Genomic DNA, 17820 nt, shown 5'->3' with positions numbered 1-17820 from the left:
GGACACCCGCAGCCGCGGGCCCGGGCCTCCGTGCCGGCAGGGGGAGCCGCAGCCGGAGCTTCAGCCACAGCCGGAGCGGAGGCGGGAGCTGCCCGGGCCGGGCCGGGCCGGGGGCCAGGGCAGCAATGTGGGCCGCCCGGGTGGCCGTGGTGCCGAGGTGGTGCCGGGGCCTGCGCAGCTCCGCAGCCCTGGGCGAATCCCGGAACTTGCTGCGGAAAATGCTCCGCAAGAATAAGTAGGTGCGGGACCCTGCCGGGGTGGGCTGTGGGCGCTGGGGCAAGGGGAGTCAGAAGGGTGTGGGGCTCGGGCGCTCCCGCGGCCCCGGCACCGCGGAGGAGAGAGAGACACCGACCACGAGCCGCCGATCTGAGCTGGTCGGCAGCGGCAGAACATGTGCTCAGGTGGCCAAGAAGGCCAATGGCCCTGGCCTCTACCAGCAGTAGTGTGTCCTGCAGGACCGGACCACTGATCGTCCCTCGGTGCTCTGTGCTCTCGGTGAGGCCACACATCGGGTGCTGTGTCCAATTCTGGGCCCCTGTGTACAGGAAAGACATCGAGGTGCTGGAGCATGTGCAGTGAAGGGCAGCGGTGAAGAGTCTGGAGCACAGGTCCTGTGAGGAGCAGCTGAGGGAGCTGGGGGTTTTTAGCCTGGGGAAAAAGAGACTCAGGGGGAACCTTATCACTCTCTACAACTCCCTTAAAAAGGAGAGTGTAGCCAGGTGGGAGTCAGTCTCTTCTCCCAGGAAACAAGTGACAGGACGAGAGGAAATGGCCTCAAGTGGCCTCAAGAATGGCCCCTGCACTGAGGGACATTTAGATTGTATATTGGGAGAAATTTCTTCACTGAAAGGGAAGAATGGTCAAGCAATAGAACAGGATCCCCAGGAAAGTGGTGTAATCACTGTCTCAGGAAGTGTTCAGAAAACGTGTAGAAGTGGTGCTTAGAGACATGGTTTAGTGGTGGACTTCTCAGTGCTGGGTTAACCATGGGACTTGATGATCTTAGCCCTGTTTAAGAACCTTTATGATTCTCTGAATCTAAAGAAACCTGAGAGCTGTTCTTTTCCACCCCTTTCCCATCTATGTGCAGCTTCAGCTGTGGATGGAAAGCATTGCTCCCTGCACCCCAGCTGTGAGGAGAGCTACTTGTATGAAAACCTGGGTGTTGTGGTGTCCTTTCAGACAGGTGGAATATTAATTACACAGAGAATCCTTATTTCTGTGAGCTACTGAAAGATAAGGCTGATTTCCTTTCCTTTTCCCAAAAGAAAGAAGTACTGGTATGACAGCCCTACCCTGGGATCACAAATGGTAAGTGCAAGCTCTGAAGGCGATATGTTTATTTGTGCCAGGAGGAACAGACTTGTGTTCCTGCCATTGATTCTAACTTTGAAGCATTTTCTGATGGAGAAATAGCAGGATTTTGTGAACAAAGAGTAGGGCTTCAGTCTGACTGTGACATTTGGCTTCATCCTTGCCAGCATCAATGCTCTCTTGCACACTCCTGAGTACTGATTCAGATTAAAACTTCTATTCATAGAAGTTATTTTAATGAAAATTTTTTTAATGTATGTTTTTCAAACAAGCAAAACTTTTCAGTCAATGCATGCTGTATTTGAGAAAACAGATCTATGGAACTTCATAACTTGCTACAAAATACACAAAGAACTTTAGAAACTTTGACTGTAGTACATGAATGTCAAAGATTTTGTGAACAGAAGTATTCTGTATTGAAACACTTGATACGTAGGACCTAAAGCCATCACAGCTGCAGTAATGAAATAAGAGCATACTTAGTAAAGTGCATGAAACTGTATATAGTTGCCTAATACAAGTGTGTAACTACTGTTTAATGTGTTGTTTGTTTCTTTTTATAGTTGTATAAACCAACCAAGTTGGACTTTTTAAAGAAAAATGACCTTACAAAAACAAGGAAAGAAGACAACGTGCGCTGCAGAGTCTTGAATGGGCTTATTCATAAAGCTGTGTTAGAGATGGCCACTACCTGTGAAGTCAGTCAAGAATTTTATGATCTCAAGCTGGAAATCTGCAAGGCAAGTGCCAAGACTACAGCTTGTGCTGAGCCACTCTGATTACGTTGTGAGGTTGGCATGGACATGCCAAAGGAGCTCCCCTGGGTGTTGTGATGTGTGCCCAGAGGAGTTTTACTGTATTGATTCTGATGTGGCAGAGTACAGCTAGATCTGGCACTGGAGTACGCACGAGCAGAGCTTTGCCGCTGTAGTACCTGACTTAGGAGACTTTTGCCACTCTAATGCAAATGCAACTCAGGCCAATTCAATGATGATTCTCCTGGTATGACTTATTTTTCTATTACTCAGACATAAACTCTTTGTCTTGCCCTTTCAGAAGGAGGAGCATGGTTTTACCAACATAAGTGTATCTTTCCAAGAGTCCATTCTTCTTGTAGCTGTGTGAGAGTTGTCACCTGCTTGTGTCACTCCCCAGCAATCTTACTGGCAGAAGACCTAAGTGATGCATGAGACTAGTTCAAACAAAAGGGCAAGCCTAAGAAAATGTTATTGTCAAGCCAGACCTGAGAAATAATTGAGATTTGTATGTAATTGTATCTAGTGGTGTCATAATTTTTGGATTTGAAAGTGATGTTAGAGTTCTGATACTGGAACTAAGTCAGTCTCTGCATTCTTTTTTGTTGTCTGCAGTTTTTATCATCTACATTTGCTGTTCTATAAAGATTAAAATATACCAGTGTTTGGCTTAAAAGCTTGGTGGACTTAACTTTGGTATTAGAAGCATAGAAAATAGAAGCATAGCTGCATCTATGACAACAGGGTTGTCATTCATTACTAAAATAGATGTTTTTTCCAGCTGAATTCATTCTATTGTCAGACAAGCGTTCAAAACTACATGGGCAAGATGGGTCTTTTGGCTGTATATGTGCAGCATCCTTCACAGAGTATTTCTGTCTCTCTAGAGCTTGTCTCAGATCGCATGTCTGCATGTAAAAATGCTGGCTGGTGTGGGCAAGACACTTCTTTCAGGAGGCATTGCTGTAAATTAAACGACTTATAATGTGAGAGATGGAAAGAAACAGCCTTCTTCCCAATACAATACAGATTTTATAGCTGCACAGTGTTTGTGCTGCACTGGGACATGGCTGGGCGTAGATCAGTCCTGATTTACTCATGAGCTGATTCTGGTCTGATATCATCACTTCTGTTATCAAAAGACATTTTCTGTTAGGTCCTCTGCAATCCATCACAGACTTCATTGTATATGAGGTTTGTGTATATATATATCATCTTAAAGAGAGATTTGCCTTTTCTCTAGGTGTCCCTGTCATCCAACTTTTCAGCGTGCCGTTTGTACTGGAACCCTGCTTCCACTGTGGAGAAGGACAGTTACGTTGAAAGTGTGCTGCGAAGGAGTGCTCCACGTATACGGTACTGCTGTGGAATAGACAGGCCACTTCCTGATCCAGAGCCATTTCTTCAATACTTCTGACAGTCTAGACCTGACCTATTGGGCTGCCTTAGGTTTTTAGATACTTGGAGTAGAGCATCTCCTGTGATGAGCCTCACAGGGAAGGGTGGCTGCGTCAGACCAGCTGTGTGATCTTGTGCTGGAGCACAGCTGGCTTTTTTGGCTTCTGTGCTTTCCCAGGGCAGGAGTGGGCCAAGCAGAAGGCAAGAGGAGTGTGGCACAGGTCTCACTCCAGTGTCCTGGTGGTGGTGGCTTATTACAGCGGATCCACAATGTAACGCATGACAGAACTCCCTTCTGGTCATCAGACAACAGCCTTGTTTATTGTGTCTGGCCCCTTTTATCCCGTTCCAAACTCCCGGGTCGAGACAGCTCATTGGTCTATCTCTGTGCCCCCAGACTCTGAACCAATAAGATGCCTGCATCCAAGGAGAGCTCCCTTTAGCTGTGAGCTTGTGTCAGTCAGCCCAGAGGCTGCTCCCTGGAGCTGAGCTGCGCTGCTTATTGTGACTTGATTAACACTACTGCAACAGTGGCTGGCCAGGCTATGCGGGACAGGAGCCCAGGATGGGATGCTGTACAGGGGACTGACAGCTGCAAGGATCTCCTTGCAGATTCACTGGGCAGTTCTGATTGCTGGGGATGATTTAGGCCTCCAGAAAGGGATGACTGTTATTACAGTAGTTCTTCACAATACTGATACAAAAAAAAACCCCAAATTGAGAATGCTACCATGTATTGTGATGCTTTTCCCCATTTTTCCAACACAGAGTCCGGTGATGTTTCATGGTATCATTGAAATTTTTGTCTCTTCCTCCCTTTCCTTGGCTTTCCCTCTGCTATCCAGGCAGTCTGTGGGAAGTTCAGGACTTCACCCATGTGGCAGGTGGCATAGAAGCATACTTGTAAAACCATTTACTTTCTCCCTGTTTACGTAAGCTGTGTCATTCCTGCTCCAGTACAATGCTCTCTTCTACTCCACAGCTTCCACTCTTTAAGAAGGAAAGTTGCTCCTGGGAAGAAGAGAAGGGAACCCCTGTCAATCCTTCCTGCAGCTAGCATGTAGGATAAGTTGTCTTGCCCTGCTCTGAGGGCTGTATCCCCCACTGCTCTTATCCCTACAGAGGGGATAAGGATACCAAATGACGTGGGGAAAGACCTGTGCCAGACTATGTACACAGACATGGACAAACCTAATATCATCAGTACTCAGCTGGACCTGCAACCAGTAGTTTTTGTAAGCCATGCATTCAGAGTTGGGGTTCTGCAGTGATGTATTGCTTAGCATCAACCTGGATAGCTCCTCATCAGACTGAAAGTTTTGCAAGCCATATCTTTAAATGTGCAGTACCGCTGGATTTAATTTAACACCTTTTACTTGTCCTGCAGATGATATACTGATACTCATGCTGGTGAATGCTGTATTTTTGCCAGGTATCTTCTGAAGAGTCAGCAGATTGTAGGAAATGTACCCCCAGTAGTATTTATAAAAGACAAAGAAGCTGCAGCTGTAAAAGAGGTAAATCTAATCTTTGACTCAATGTACAAATACAGACTTAGCAGAGAGCTGATGACTTAGTTGCTTTACCAATTTTCATTAAAAATCAGTCTTTCTCTACAGTTGCAAAAACTATTTTAACAAATTATCTTGAGTAAGATTGATGCCTACATAATATGTAGAAGAATTGTAGGCAGTATCATTAGGCCAGTGAAGAATTTTTAAAGAATTAAATTACCATTTTAAGGAATAATATAGGGCTGCCTGGTGTATATGATTATGGAAATGAGGTTGGAAGAACTGTTTTTCACATTTTAAATGTTATGTGCTTTTAAGATTCAATTGAAAAACCAGTGATTTTTGTATTTTTATTTTTTCCCCATATCTTTTTCCATCTGTGAATTGTTAAAATGTTTGTAGGGAAGTGCAAATCTTTGCATAGGGGATGTAGGCTTATTCATACTATATTTTTTTTCCTTAATTTTTAAAATTGTCTTTACTATTTCATGTTTTCTGTCAAGGTGTTGATAGCTTTAACTAGCTGACATATTACTAGAATACTGATGTTTCCTGGAAATTTGCTGTCATTGGACTGTGAAGCGAGATCTCTAACATAGTGAGATTTCCAGAAGAGAAAGATGACACCAATGAGTAGAATTTGATGAGAAATGTCTCCTCAAGTTGTTGATGTGAACAGAAGTTGAAAAGAACAGGTTCATGTTTCTGTGCTCTGAAGTGCCTTATTATTTATAATAGTGTTACTGTTACGGCCAATTACTGTTAGACCCTTATGGGCTCCTGCAGTGTGCATGAGCAGAGCTGGAAGGGATAAAAAGAATTTCAGATTCTCTAGAAATGCAATGAACTGCTTGAACTTCCTGTGATCAGAAAAGTTCTGAGTTTCACAGAAGATAAGTAAAAACCCTCTTTATATCACTTCTGTCAGGGAATGACACTGGGGAGCAGATAGATGAATCATTTTCTCCAACTTCACAGTTCATCAGATTTATGTCAATCACAGATTCAAATAACATGCTGAACTTGGTTTTTAAGTATTTAAGTAAAGGGAAAAAATATCCAATTAAACTCCTAGAATAATTCAATTAGAAGGGAATTAATGTAAAGAGAAACTGAAATGAAATTTCAAACAAGAGAAAATTTTCACAATTACATATAGTCTGTGAGCACAGCATATAATAATGCATTAATAATACATTAATAGTTTGTAGCATTTACTGGTTAGATGTCATGTTAAAAGGGATTTGGGACCTCCATAGTTGCCTGTAAGAGAAATGCAAACTTGCAGAAAGGGAGAAGAGGTGAAAAAAATCTCAGTGTAAGGATGTTATGGAAAAGGATTTGCAAGACTGAGGTAAGAAGAAATAAACCAAAAAAGGTATATGTCAAACCATCCCTAGCCAAGGGTTCATAATGCACGTAAGGCAAAAAACTTTGTAGGAATCTCTGGATCCACTATTTGACAAAAACAGCCCAGGAAAGAAGTATAAGCAATTCCATGTAAAAGAAGGAAAAGACCGTTTTAAAGTGGTTTTGCTAAATATTCCAAACATAGAATTGTTTGTTGGATACTTGTTGGTTTCTTATCTAGATAGGAACAAAGTAAATTTAAACAGTGTAGATTTAAACAAAGTAGATTTAAATACGTGTGGCCTTCATGTGTTTACAGGTGGAGGACTTACTGGCAATTGCTGATTTTGGACCTCCAGAAGAAGAAGAATCATCTCAAAATGATTCAAGGTGGGTCTTTTTGGTTCAGAATTGTATGAATGTCTGTTTTCATCTCTGCTGGCCAACTTAAATTGGGTATTATTTGACATAAGAGAAAGTATATTTTAATTAGGTGTGTACATTGTTACTCGCAGACCTGATACTTGTTCTCGTATTAATATCTTAGTTTTTATGAGCAAAATATATGTAGAACTTCTAAGATTTCAAGACTTGATGTGTTGATGATAATTAAAATTTTAAAAATGCTCTGCAGCAGTAATGTTTGTTTTTGCTGGCAATTGTCTCATCAGGATGAAAATGGCATTTACCAGTACAGATCTACGTGTCTACTTTGTTCTGATACAAGTTTGGTTTATTATATATGGATTGCAAGTTTACTGACAAATCTCCCTAAATTGATTTAACATTCTTCTGTGAGGGATTTTTAACCATTGAGAGATAGGGCTGAACAACCCATTGGAATAGTGGTTCTGTGCACTGGATGCTCTCAAAGCCAACAACCTTTGCACCTGTGTGCTGTAGTCTATTGGTAGAAATGCCTTCTGTGCCTCAGCATCTCACAGGATGGTCCATCAGGTGTGAATCAGAAACAGCTTCCTGTGGGAAGTCATTCCTGTGACAGATTTCCCAAAGGGTACTTAACACCTTCCTCCATGTCTTGGGGAAATAGTCAAGTCCAGCATACGGTGTCACATTGCTCTGATGTGTTTTAGACAGAGGCTGCTGCTTCTCACTTCTTGGAAGAGCTGGGAGAAGTCTTGAGTTCCTTGGGTCTCCCAGATACAGTGCTCACCTAGGTACATTTTTTCCCAGAGACTGGCAGTTTCATCTGGCATCTTGTTGCTTTATTGACTTTCTCCCATTAAATCTCTTGACACAAACTGTCCTTGCATACATGATATGGTGGTATCTCTTCCTTCGTAACATAGGGAACACAGGGTGTTAATAAAGTTAAACTAAAAAGTCCAGTTTATTTCTGTGTTACTCAAGTTGTCAAAAATAGAAATATATGTGGGGGAAAACCCAAGCCAATACTTGTTTTCTTTCCCACAGTAAACTCTTCCCTTCAACAACTCAATCTTCAGATTCACCCATGCGGCCTAATCTGTTTGGTGTTGATCATGACTTGCTGAATAAACAGATAATGGACTACAAAAAAATGAAAGTGTCAAGACATACACAAAGCTTTGTCTGGACAGAGAAGCAGCAGCAGCAGCTTTCTAAGATTCAAAAGAAAATGAAAAAGAAAAAAGCAAGGAATCCTCCTGACGATGACGACGTTATGCCCCAGAAACACTTACTGGACAGATACGAAGGTGATTACTGGGATGATAACACTGAATCAGCCTCAGACTATGAGCTGCAGGATGAATTACAGGAAGAGGTGAATGAATTGGATGTGGATGATGACAAAACTTTAACTCAGCCTACTGGTAAAAGGAAATGAAGTGAAAAAGCCACTCCCTTCAAAATGAAGGCTGTCAATCACAAAAAAAAAAAGACTGCCATAGCTACTGAAAGATTAATTTTGTACATGTTTACCACTTCCGCATTCAAACGAATAGATTTGCCACATGTGAGCAGGTTTGCTAGCACAAAGTATGTAAGAAAAACTGCCATTACTGACATCCTGTTAGGCAGCTTTCAAGCTGCTGCAGTTGAGGGACTTTCAACCAGAAAGCAGTTTTGTAATGATAAAATATACCTATTGGAGCACTGAGTTAAAACTTCTTGCAGTTGTGTTGATTATTTCCAATAAAATTATGGTTTCTATATTGCAATATTTCTTTTATTATTTTTTAGTGACATTTATAAAAGTTACTAAGTGAAAGTTACCACTAAGTAAAAAGTTACCACTGGTACTTGTTATTCTGATATAAGGAAGGAAGAGGGAAGAAAAATAATGACAGTAGTGTTCAGCTTCATCACATAGAGACGAGGACAGGGTCTTCTCTATAGGACCAGTCTAATGGGGGAACACTTTCTACAAAAAACATCCCAATGATGTCCAATAAAGTTACAACCCTGAAAGAAAATAAATTTATAGTTGTGCAAGGGGAACTGCATCAGAAAAAAAAATGAGAACTGCTCATCCATTGGGTAAAATCAGGCAAAACATTGTGATTTAGAAAATGTATTAACAACTTGAAAATCAGAGAAAGAGCAGCAGGGAAGAATGTTCCAGAAATTGAGATCTGAAAATGAATAGGGAATCATATAAAAAGAGAATAAAACTTTCTGACTCAAAGCACATAAAAAATAATAGCAAGCGTGTATAAAGTCAGAAGGCTGCAAGCTTCAAAGAAATTACAATGAACAAGGTAGTAAAAGAGAATTCTACCAGAAATACAGAAAATTTAATTCCAGTAGTTAATGGGGAGGTAAAGAAAATCAACACAGGGGAGGTTGCCCTACCATTCTGTGGAATCACAGAATGGTTTGAGTTGGAAGAGACCTTAAAGATCATCTAGACCCAAGCCCCTTGCCTGGGCAGGGACATCTTTCACTGGACCAGGTTGCTCGGAGCCCCATCCAACCTGACCTTGAACACTTCCAGGGATGGGGCATCTCGGACAAGCTTCTCTGGACAACCTGTGCCAGTGCCTCACCACCCTGACAGAACAATTTCTTACAATTTCTTCCTCATATCGAATCTAAATCTACTCTCTTTTCATTTAAAACTTAGGACTTGTCCTATCACTACACTTAAAGAACACTGCAATCGTCAGTCATAGTCAATGCAGGTACATTAAAAAAAAATCCAGTTTAAATAATTTAGTGTCCTGTATTAAGGTCACCTGCCCAGCAGATGAAGGGAATGCATTGGATGTTGTTTTTCTGGGTTTTTGTAAGGCTCTTGGTACTATACCTCACAGCATCCTTTGGGACAAATTTTCCAGCTGTGGGATGAGTGGGTTCATGGTGCACTGGGTGAAGATCTGGCCAAAGGACATCTGGCTGGTGACTGGTCACCAGTGGGTTCCTCAGGGCTCCATTCTAGGGCTGGTTCTGTTCAATATATTTCTTGGGGATCTGGATGCAGAAATTGAATGCACCATGAGCAAGTTTGCTGATGATTCCAAACTGGGAGGTACTGCTGGCATTCCCAAGAGACAAAAGACCTTGCAGAGGGATCTGGGTGGCCTGGAGTATTTGGGCAAACATCAGTGGCATGAAATGGAACAAGGATAAATGCCAGATTCTACACATAGGAAGGAGTAATGGCAGGCAAAAGTCTAAATGGGATGAGGAGTGGCTGGAGAGCAGCCCTGCAGGAGAGGTCTGGGGGTGCTGGCTGGCAGGAGGCTCAGCAGGAGTCAGCAGTGTGTGCTGGGCAGCCCAGGGGGCAAACCCTGGCATGGATCAAGTGCAGCTTCACCAGCCACTTCAGAGAAGGGATTATCCTGCTGCGCTTGGTGTTGGGGTGGCCTCACCCTGAGTGTTGTGTGTGCTTCTGGGCCTCACAATTTCAAAAGGATGTGAAGGTCCCTGAATGAATCCAGAGGAAGGCAGCAAAGCTGTGGAAAGGGCTGGCAGGGTGTCCTGTGAGGAGCACCTCAGGACACTGGGGTTTTCTTGTTTGGAGAGAAGGAGCCTGAGGGGCAACCTCACTGGTCTGTACAGCTTTCTGAGGCAAGGAAGGAGAAAAGCTCCCTCTTTTCCCTGGGACCCAGTGCCAGGTCATGTGGGAATGGCTCAAAGCTGTGCCCCTCAGAAGAGGTTCAGACTTTACATGAGGAAGCATTTCTTAATCCAATGGGTAAGCAAACCCTGGAATAGGCTCCTGAGAGAGGTGGTCAATCTCCCAAGCCTGTGAGTGTTTGAAAGACATTTGGACAAGGCCTTTAATACCATGCTTTTTATTTTGGTCAGCCCTGAAGTAGTCAGGCAGCTGGACTCAATGATTATCCCTTACAACTCAGCTATTTGATTCAATTCAATTTGGTCCAATTTGATTTGATTTGATTTAGCTCTTGTTGCTTCCTCCTCCTTTCCTTACCACTAGATGCTCAGGATATCTTTGATGACATTTCTTCCCAGCCCTACACTAGAAGAGGGGATGGAATAGGCAGTTGTGTCCCAGCCTGGGCATTGGGTCTGTCACTTTGTAGGAAGGAGGCATGTACCTTTTCATGGGGGTGAAAGCTGTGGATCACCTCAAGAGCACTTGATCACCGGAACACATTTGCAAAAAGCACATGGAAACTGTATTTTTTGAAAGTCTTTTGTGTTTGTCCAGTTTAGCTGGGCTTCCACAGGATGGCAAAGCCCCACATCTCTGACACTTAGATCAAAGATCGAGGCTTTGAGATCAATCCCTCAGTCAGGAGCAGGAGGTGCTTCAGACTAAATGGTTACATATTGTTTGATGTTAGCAATACATGTTTATTTCCCTGTGGATTTTCTTTTTCTTCTTGTACTCAGCTGTAGAAATACCTGAGTCATTTCTCTTGGAAAAACCTGTTAAAACACAAGACCCAGAGAACAACAGTGTTCCATCAGAGCTGAGGTCCACCTGGCCCAAAACTCTGTCTCCAAAGTGGCCAACCATCAATGTCTACAGGAGAGCACATGGTCAGTGCAGATCTTCTGCCAGGGCTCTGGCTGTGCTTATAGGCTGCCCTCCCCTCTCCAACCCCCACCCCTGCCCAGGGCTCCAGGGGGATGTTCCAGCTCAGCCTGAGTGATGCTGTAGATGTCTGACACTGCAGAGAGCTGCTCTCCTGGATAGAACACTCAGATGTGGGTCATAGCTTGTCATGCAGAACTCTGGGCATAATAGAGCAGAACTATTCTGTCCTGCTCCTATTCTATTCTATTCTATTCTATTCTATTCTATTCTATTCTATTCTATTCTATTCTATTCTATTCTATTCTATTCTATTCCCTATGCTCACCATGAGTCAAACAACGATGAAACTGTTGTTTTCCTGAAATACCAAGGCTTTTTCATCTTCAAAAACATGTTCAAGGACACAAATCCGAAAGATTACAAAGGGAATGGTATTTTATTTTTATATCTGAATTTATGTTATGTAATTTTATTTTATTTTTTGGAATCTGTTTCACAGCTGATGCTTGCAAGCATTAACACAATGCACACGTACCCAGGCTGGTGCATTGTTCACTTTAAATTGAAAAAACAGCCCTGCAGTCTAGCAAAGAAAAGCTACAGAGGCACTAAGAGCAACAGCAGGAATACAGGTCAAGCAGTCCCTGTTTCCTGAAGACTGAGGAATGAGAAGAATGAGGATTGGTACTGACAACATACAGAAGAATAAAGCAAAGAGGTGTGTGGTACCATAGGATATTAACCAAAGTTGGACATGCATCGAAGACAAGCACATTTTTTGCCTTCCAAAGTATGCTCCACTGTGCTTCTTGGCCAAGGATGAATGAAATGTGCTCTTGTGCCTGCCCCACACTTGTATTGTCCTCTGGAAGAGCTGAAAATGGCAGTAAGCCATTTGGCATCCAAGCCTCTGGATTGGGCAGCAAGAAACCCTTCCAAGCAAGGAAGGAAGGCTTCCAAGGCTGTTTTCATCAGAAGCAAGAACCCCTTGGAAAATGGAGTGATGTGAAGAGCAGAGCTCACTCTTGCTTCAAGCCTGCAGTGGGCAGAATAGTCAGAGAGAGCCAGGGCACCAGTAGTGTCTGGGAAGTGCAAGGGCAGCAGGCAGGAGGGCCTGGAGGAGCCTGGGCAAGGGACTGTGCTCAGTGCTGCAGACAAAGTTAAAAAAAAACCTGCTAGAGACATTTGCTAGCCCACCATGGGGGGAAAAAAGCCTTCCCCCCTTCAGCTGCAGGGCACAAGAGGCCATCTTTGAGCTGCATGAGCAGCCTGGAAGAAAGGGACTGGAGAGCCCTGAACAGTGGTCATGCTTGATGCTGCAGGGGAAGGCAAAAAATCCCATAGACTAATGCCAGTTTGCTCTGGATCCTTCCTGATCTCTGTGCTAGCAACTGGCAATTCCCTGAGTGTGCAAGCGAGACCTGCCTCTTCAATGTACACACTGGTCACATCTCCCAGCAGATTCCCAAGCTTTGTTCTCCCTCAGCTTGGAGCCATCACTACACTTTTGGCTCAAAAGCCAAAATGTAGCCAAATGTATTCCATTGGCTGGAATGAACAGCGCCAAGAGACAATTATGGAAATAACATAGGCTTTGAAAAACAAGGGGGAGGAGGTGTGGTGGAAAGGCTGGTTATTTTCAGACCTAGAACATTTGGATCCATGCCCAAAGCACAGTCAGGCAAATTTCCAAACTGTAAAATAGCCCATTGTTCCCATTGCTGCTATCACACTCACATCCCCTTTTCCCACTGAAACTCAGCTGCCCAGTTGGCTGTGTTTATATGGGATCCATCCATAGGGTAAAACTTTCAAAGCTCCTTGGTGACTTAAATCTTTCTGAAAGTTATTTGTGCACTTCCAGTCATGGGGAAATATTCAGAACTTAATACAAATGCCTGGTAAGCCTCCTCTTCCTTTAGGATTTAGTATTTTGAGCCTTGAAAGAGGAAGGAATGTACTAGGCTTGTAATTTTCTCTGTTGGTGTCAAAATGGATGTGTACATTCAGACTATGTAAATAAGGGCATATCTCACTGTGATGAGATATGCCCTTATTTACATAGAGGCCCTTTTCACAAGAGGTGAAAGATAGGGTTTTGGTTTTCTCTGTGTGAACTTTGCAGAGGCATAGAAACCATGCATGGTTTCCTCACCATTCTTTCCAATACACGAAGGGACATTTGCTATTGGTTTGTGTTGTTAAACATAATTTTCCTTGCACTTCAGTAGCTTTTTTCCTTCTTTGTACTTCATCCTTGCTAACTTTCTTGAAAGTGATGACAGCCTTCTCAGCTGTTGTGTTGCCTTGCTAGATTTCTTCTTATTCCATAGGCACTCCATGCCCCTACTTAACTGCTTCAGTTTTTGTTTGCCTTTACTTCAGATGGAATTTCTCCTAATTGAACCTGAGGAATGAGAAATATTCACTGTGGTACAGATGAGTTTTCACCAGGGTTTTGGTGTCTGCCTTTCCTACAAAAATATCTTGCCTGACACACAAGAAGGCATTATTTTTGTGTGTTTAGGTGGAGCTTGACTGGCAGCTTTGGTACCTGCTTGAAAACAGGACTTTGATAGTTGTATTAATCTTAGGAAAAGATACAGAGTCTTCTTATAGATGTGAAGCATAGCTTCTTCAAAGGACAAGTCCCTAGGCAGCTATGTCTATTGAATATTGGTGCATGACTGATAAGAACTGTAACATCCCATTGTGAGATGCTCCGCCCAGAGGGAGGAGCCAAGCACTGCTACCCACGATACACTTTGAGATTCTGAAAACTCCAGCAGAGTTTCTCTCCACGGGATTCACCAGAGGAACAGCAGCTGCCTTTTCCTTCACTGGATCTCCAGAGGAAGACTACATCCTTCTCTACAGATCTTCCTTACTCCAACAGAACCACACCTGATACTTCAGGAGGACTGCAGCCACATTTTCAATCGGACTGCCACCAACACCCTGACCCACAGGGTGTCAGGTTGGGTTCTGACTCTGTCAGTGTTGTTCTAGTGGACTGCATTGTTTATTTTATTCTTTGTTTTCTTCCCTATTAAAGAACTGTTATTTCCTGCTCCCATATCTTTGCCTGAGTGCCCCTTAATTTAAAATTTATAGCAATTCGGAGGGGTGGGGAGGGTTTACATTCTCCATTTCAGGGGAGGCTCCTGCCTTCCTTAGCAGACTCCTGTCTTTCCAAACCAAGACAGATTTTGGTGCCCAACGTGTAGCACGAGGGCACAGAAACAAAAAGGGAATAACAGTTCTTGAGTAATATAATTTTTGTGTGTGGCTATAGAAACCTCATTAAGCGACACCATGTGGTCCAGCTTGCCCTGGTTTGGGTGGCACGTGATCGTGGCTGTATTTCTCCCATTTATAGGCCCTTATCTAAACATGGGTCCTATAACCAAGGCTACTGTGTCCGTTATCCTGTTTGTTTTATGGGTGAATAAGGTGAGGAATTCATGGATTTTTAACTTCCTCTGGAAAGCAGGCACATGGATTCACAGCTATCACACATTAACTGTATGTTTTTGGGGTTACTTTAATAATGGCACCTGCTGTAAGGAAATGACACCAGGCGAAATCTTCTCCCAACCCTTTAGCCATTTCTTTGGGTCTGCCCCAGCAGTTTTTGAAGGGTTCAGCTCCACTCTAAATATTAATGATATCATACAGTGGCTGGTGTTGCTGATAGGCCTGCTCTATTTAGCATTTAGAGAGAAGGGGAGACTTACCTGGATAACTACCCTGACACCTACCCCAGAACCTAATACGCCACCAGAGTCTAGGGATGCTGCTGCCCCAGAGCCTGACCCTGCCCCACAGCCCACTCCAGATGTGAACTACCCAGATTGGATGGAGGGTTTGGTGAAGGAGATGCACAAAATGCTGAAGGAATACACTTCCCCAGCTGGTGAGAAGCCCTCCCCCCGCCTTGAAGAGGGAGAGTCTAACAGTGCAGCAGCAGCAGAACCCACAGATGTTACAACTGTCCAGGCTCCAGCTGAACTGCAAAGGCAGATACAGCCAGCAGCAGTTGCCCCTGTAGAAACAAGGAGATCTAAGACGAAAGCAGAGCACCCAGATAGGGGAGGGCCCTCACAAGCCACAGGGGAGCCAGAGGTTGCGATCATCACCGAGTCCCTGACGTACGAAAGTCTCCGTAATCTGCACAAAGACATTGTACGACAGGGACGTGAGGCTTATACAACCTGGCTACTTTGGGTCTGGGATCTTATGGGTACAAGTGTGCAACTGGATGGTGGTGAGGCAAGGAATTTGGGACCCTTGACCCAGGACTCAGGTATCAATCAGATTTTTGTAAGGGAGCCAGGGTCCCTTTCCCTCTGGGAGCGGCTTTTAATAAGTGTCAGAGAGAGGTTTGTTCACAGGGAAAGAATGCAGGAGCAGCACCATAGAATGCGCTGGAAGACTCTTGAGGAAGGGATCCAACAGCTGAGAGAAGTGGCAGTATTGGAGGTACTTTTTGGGAGGGATGGACAGCATGATAATGACCCCGACAAAGTCAGGTGCACAGGGCAAATGTTGTGGAGCCTGGCAAATCTGGGGCCATCCCAATACACCACCTTTATTGCAACAATTAATGCTGACACCAACCGAGAGACAGTGGGTTCTGTGGCCAACAAGCTTAGGAATTACAAAAGTATGATCAATGGCCCCATGCAGGCTCATGTCTCTGCTGTGATCAAGGACCTCAAAGAGGAGATGAAGGAGGTGGTGAGGGAAGAGGTGAGGAGGAACAGTTCCCATATGGCACCAGTGCGAGTCACAGGCCCCAGAGTCAGAGCCCAACGTTCCCCAGCTACAGAGAGGGGGTACACCCCACGGGCTGACCTGTGGTTTTTCCTGCGTGACCATGGGGAAGACATGGGAAGGTGGGATGGAAAACCCACTTCTGTCCTGGCAGCACGGGTGCGTCAACTCAAGGAGGGAAACACTAATCGAGGGAACTCCAGTAAAGTGAAGGTAGCCTCAACCTCCCATGACCGAGCTGCTGAGTATGATCTGTCAGATCCCCTGGAAGGTACCTCTACCATGTATGCCCAGGGTTAGAGGGGCCCTGCCTCTAGCCAGGGAGAGGCACGGGAAAACCAGATCTTCTGGACAGTGTGGATCCGATGGCCTGGCACATCAGAACCACGAAAGTACAATGCCTTAGTTGATACTGGTGCGCAGTGTACCCTGATACCATCGGGACATGTGGGGGCAGAACCTATTTCCATTGCCGGGGTGACGGGGGGATCACAGCAATTGACCCTGTTAGAAGCCGAGGTGAGCCTGACTGGGAAAGAGTGGAAAAAACATCCTATTGTGACTGGCCCAGAGGCCCCGTGTATTCTGGGCATAGATTTCCTCCGGAACGGCTTTACAAAGACCCAAAGGGACTCAGATGGGCTTTTGGCATAGCTGCTGTGGAGGCAGAAAACATGAAGCAGTTGAACACCTTGCCTGGACTATCAGAAAGCCCATCTGCAGTAGGACTCCTGAAGGTGGAAGAGCAACGAGTGCCAATTGCCACCTCGACAGTGCACCGCCGGCAGTATCGGACAAATCGAGATGCTGTGATCCCCATCCACAAAATGATCCGTGAGCTGGAGAGCCAAGGGGTGGTCAGCAAGACTCACTCACCCTTCAACAGCCCCATCTGGCCTGTGCGTAAGTCTGACAAAGAATGGAGATTGACTGTGGACTACCGTGCATTGAATGAAGTGACTCCACCGCTGAGCGCTGCTGTGCCGGACATGCTGGAACTCCAGTACGAGCTGGAGTCCAAGGCAGCAAAGTGGTACGCCACTATTGACATTGCTAACGCATTTTTCTCCATTCCTCTGGCAGCAGAATGCAGGCCTCAGTTTGCTTTCACCTGGAGGGGCGTGCAGTACACCTGGAACCGACTGCCCCAGGGGTGGAAGCACAGTCCCACCATCTGCCATGGACTGATCCAGACTGCACTGGAAAAGGGTGAGGCTCCAGAACACCTGCAGTACATGGATGACATCATCGTGTGGGGGAACACGGCAGTGGAAGTATTTAAGAAAGGAGAGAGGATCATCAGGATTCTGCTAGAAGCCGGCTTCGCTATCAAGAAGAGCAAAGTCAAGGGACCTGCCCAAGAGATCCAGTTCCTGGGAGTGAAGTGGCAAGATGGAAGGTATCAGATTCCCACTGAGGTCATCAACAAAATCACCGCGATGTCTCCACCAACTAGCAAGAAGGAAACGCAAGCTTTCCTGGGTGCCATAGGTTTTTGGAGGATGCACATTCCCGAATACAGTCAGATTGTGAGCCCTCTTTACCTGGTCACCTGCAAGAAGAACGATTTCCACTGGGGCCCAGAGCAGCAACAAGCCTTTGCCCAGATCAAGCAGGAAATCGCTCACGCAGTTGCCCTTGGCCCAGTCAGGACAGGACCAGAGGTGAAGAACATGCTCTACTCTGCAGCTGGGAACCATGGCTTGTCCTGGAGCCTTTGGCAGAAGGCGCCTGGGGAGACTCGGGGTCGACCACTGGG

General features: G+C 44.8%; 1 protein-coding gene across 4 annotated transcripts; it reads left to right on the top strand.

Annotated features, from left to right (window-relative positions):
- Positions 1-60: 60 nt before the first annotated feature.
- Positions 61-8422, top strand: RBFA (ribosome binding factor A). 4 transcript variants are annotated; one of them, XM_030971326.1, is made up of 7 exons: positions 61-235; positions 1269-1311; positions 1878-2054; positions 3313-3425; positions 4900-4984; positions 6651-6721; positions 7766-8422. In XM_030971326.1, exons 1-7 carry the CDS (start codon positions 126-128, stop codon positions 8157-8159), a joined length of 993 nt encoding a protein of 330 aa, XP_030827186.1. In that variant the 5' UTR covers positions 61-125; the 3' UTR covers positions 8160-8422. The 4 variants fall into 4 exon arrangements, with proteins under 4 accessions (XP_030827186.1, XP_030827187.1, XP_030827188.1 ...); XM_030971327.1 differs by having other exon boundaries at positions 99-235; positions 1091-1311; XM_030971328.1 differs by having other exon boundaries at positions 132-239; positions 1091-1311.
- The last annotated feature ends 9398 nt before the right edge of the window (positions 8423-17820 follow it).

The sequence above is a fragment of the Camarhynchus parvulus genome, chromosome 2, assembly GCF_901933205.1.
Source record: "Camarhynchus parvulus chromosome 2, STF_HiC, whole genome shotgun sequence".
Taxonomy (NCBI): Eukaryota; Metazoa; Chordata; class Aves; order Passeriformes; family Thraupidae; genus Camarhynchus; species Camarhynchus parvulus.
Note: the sequence above shows the minus strand (reverse complement) of the source record. Positions and strands in the feature narration are given on the sequence as shown.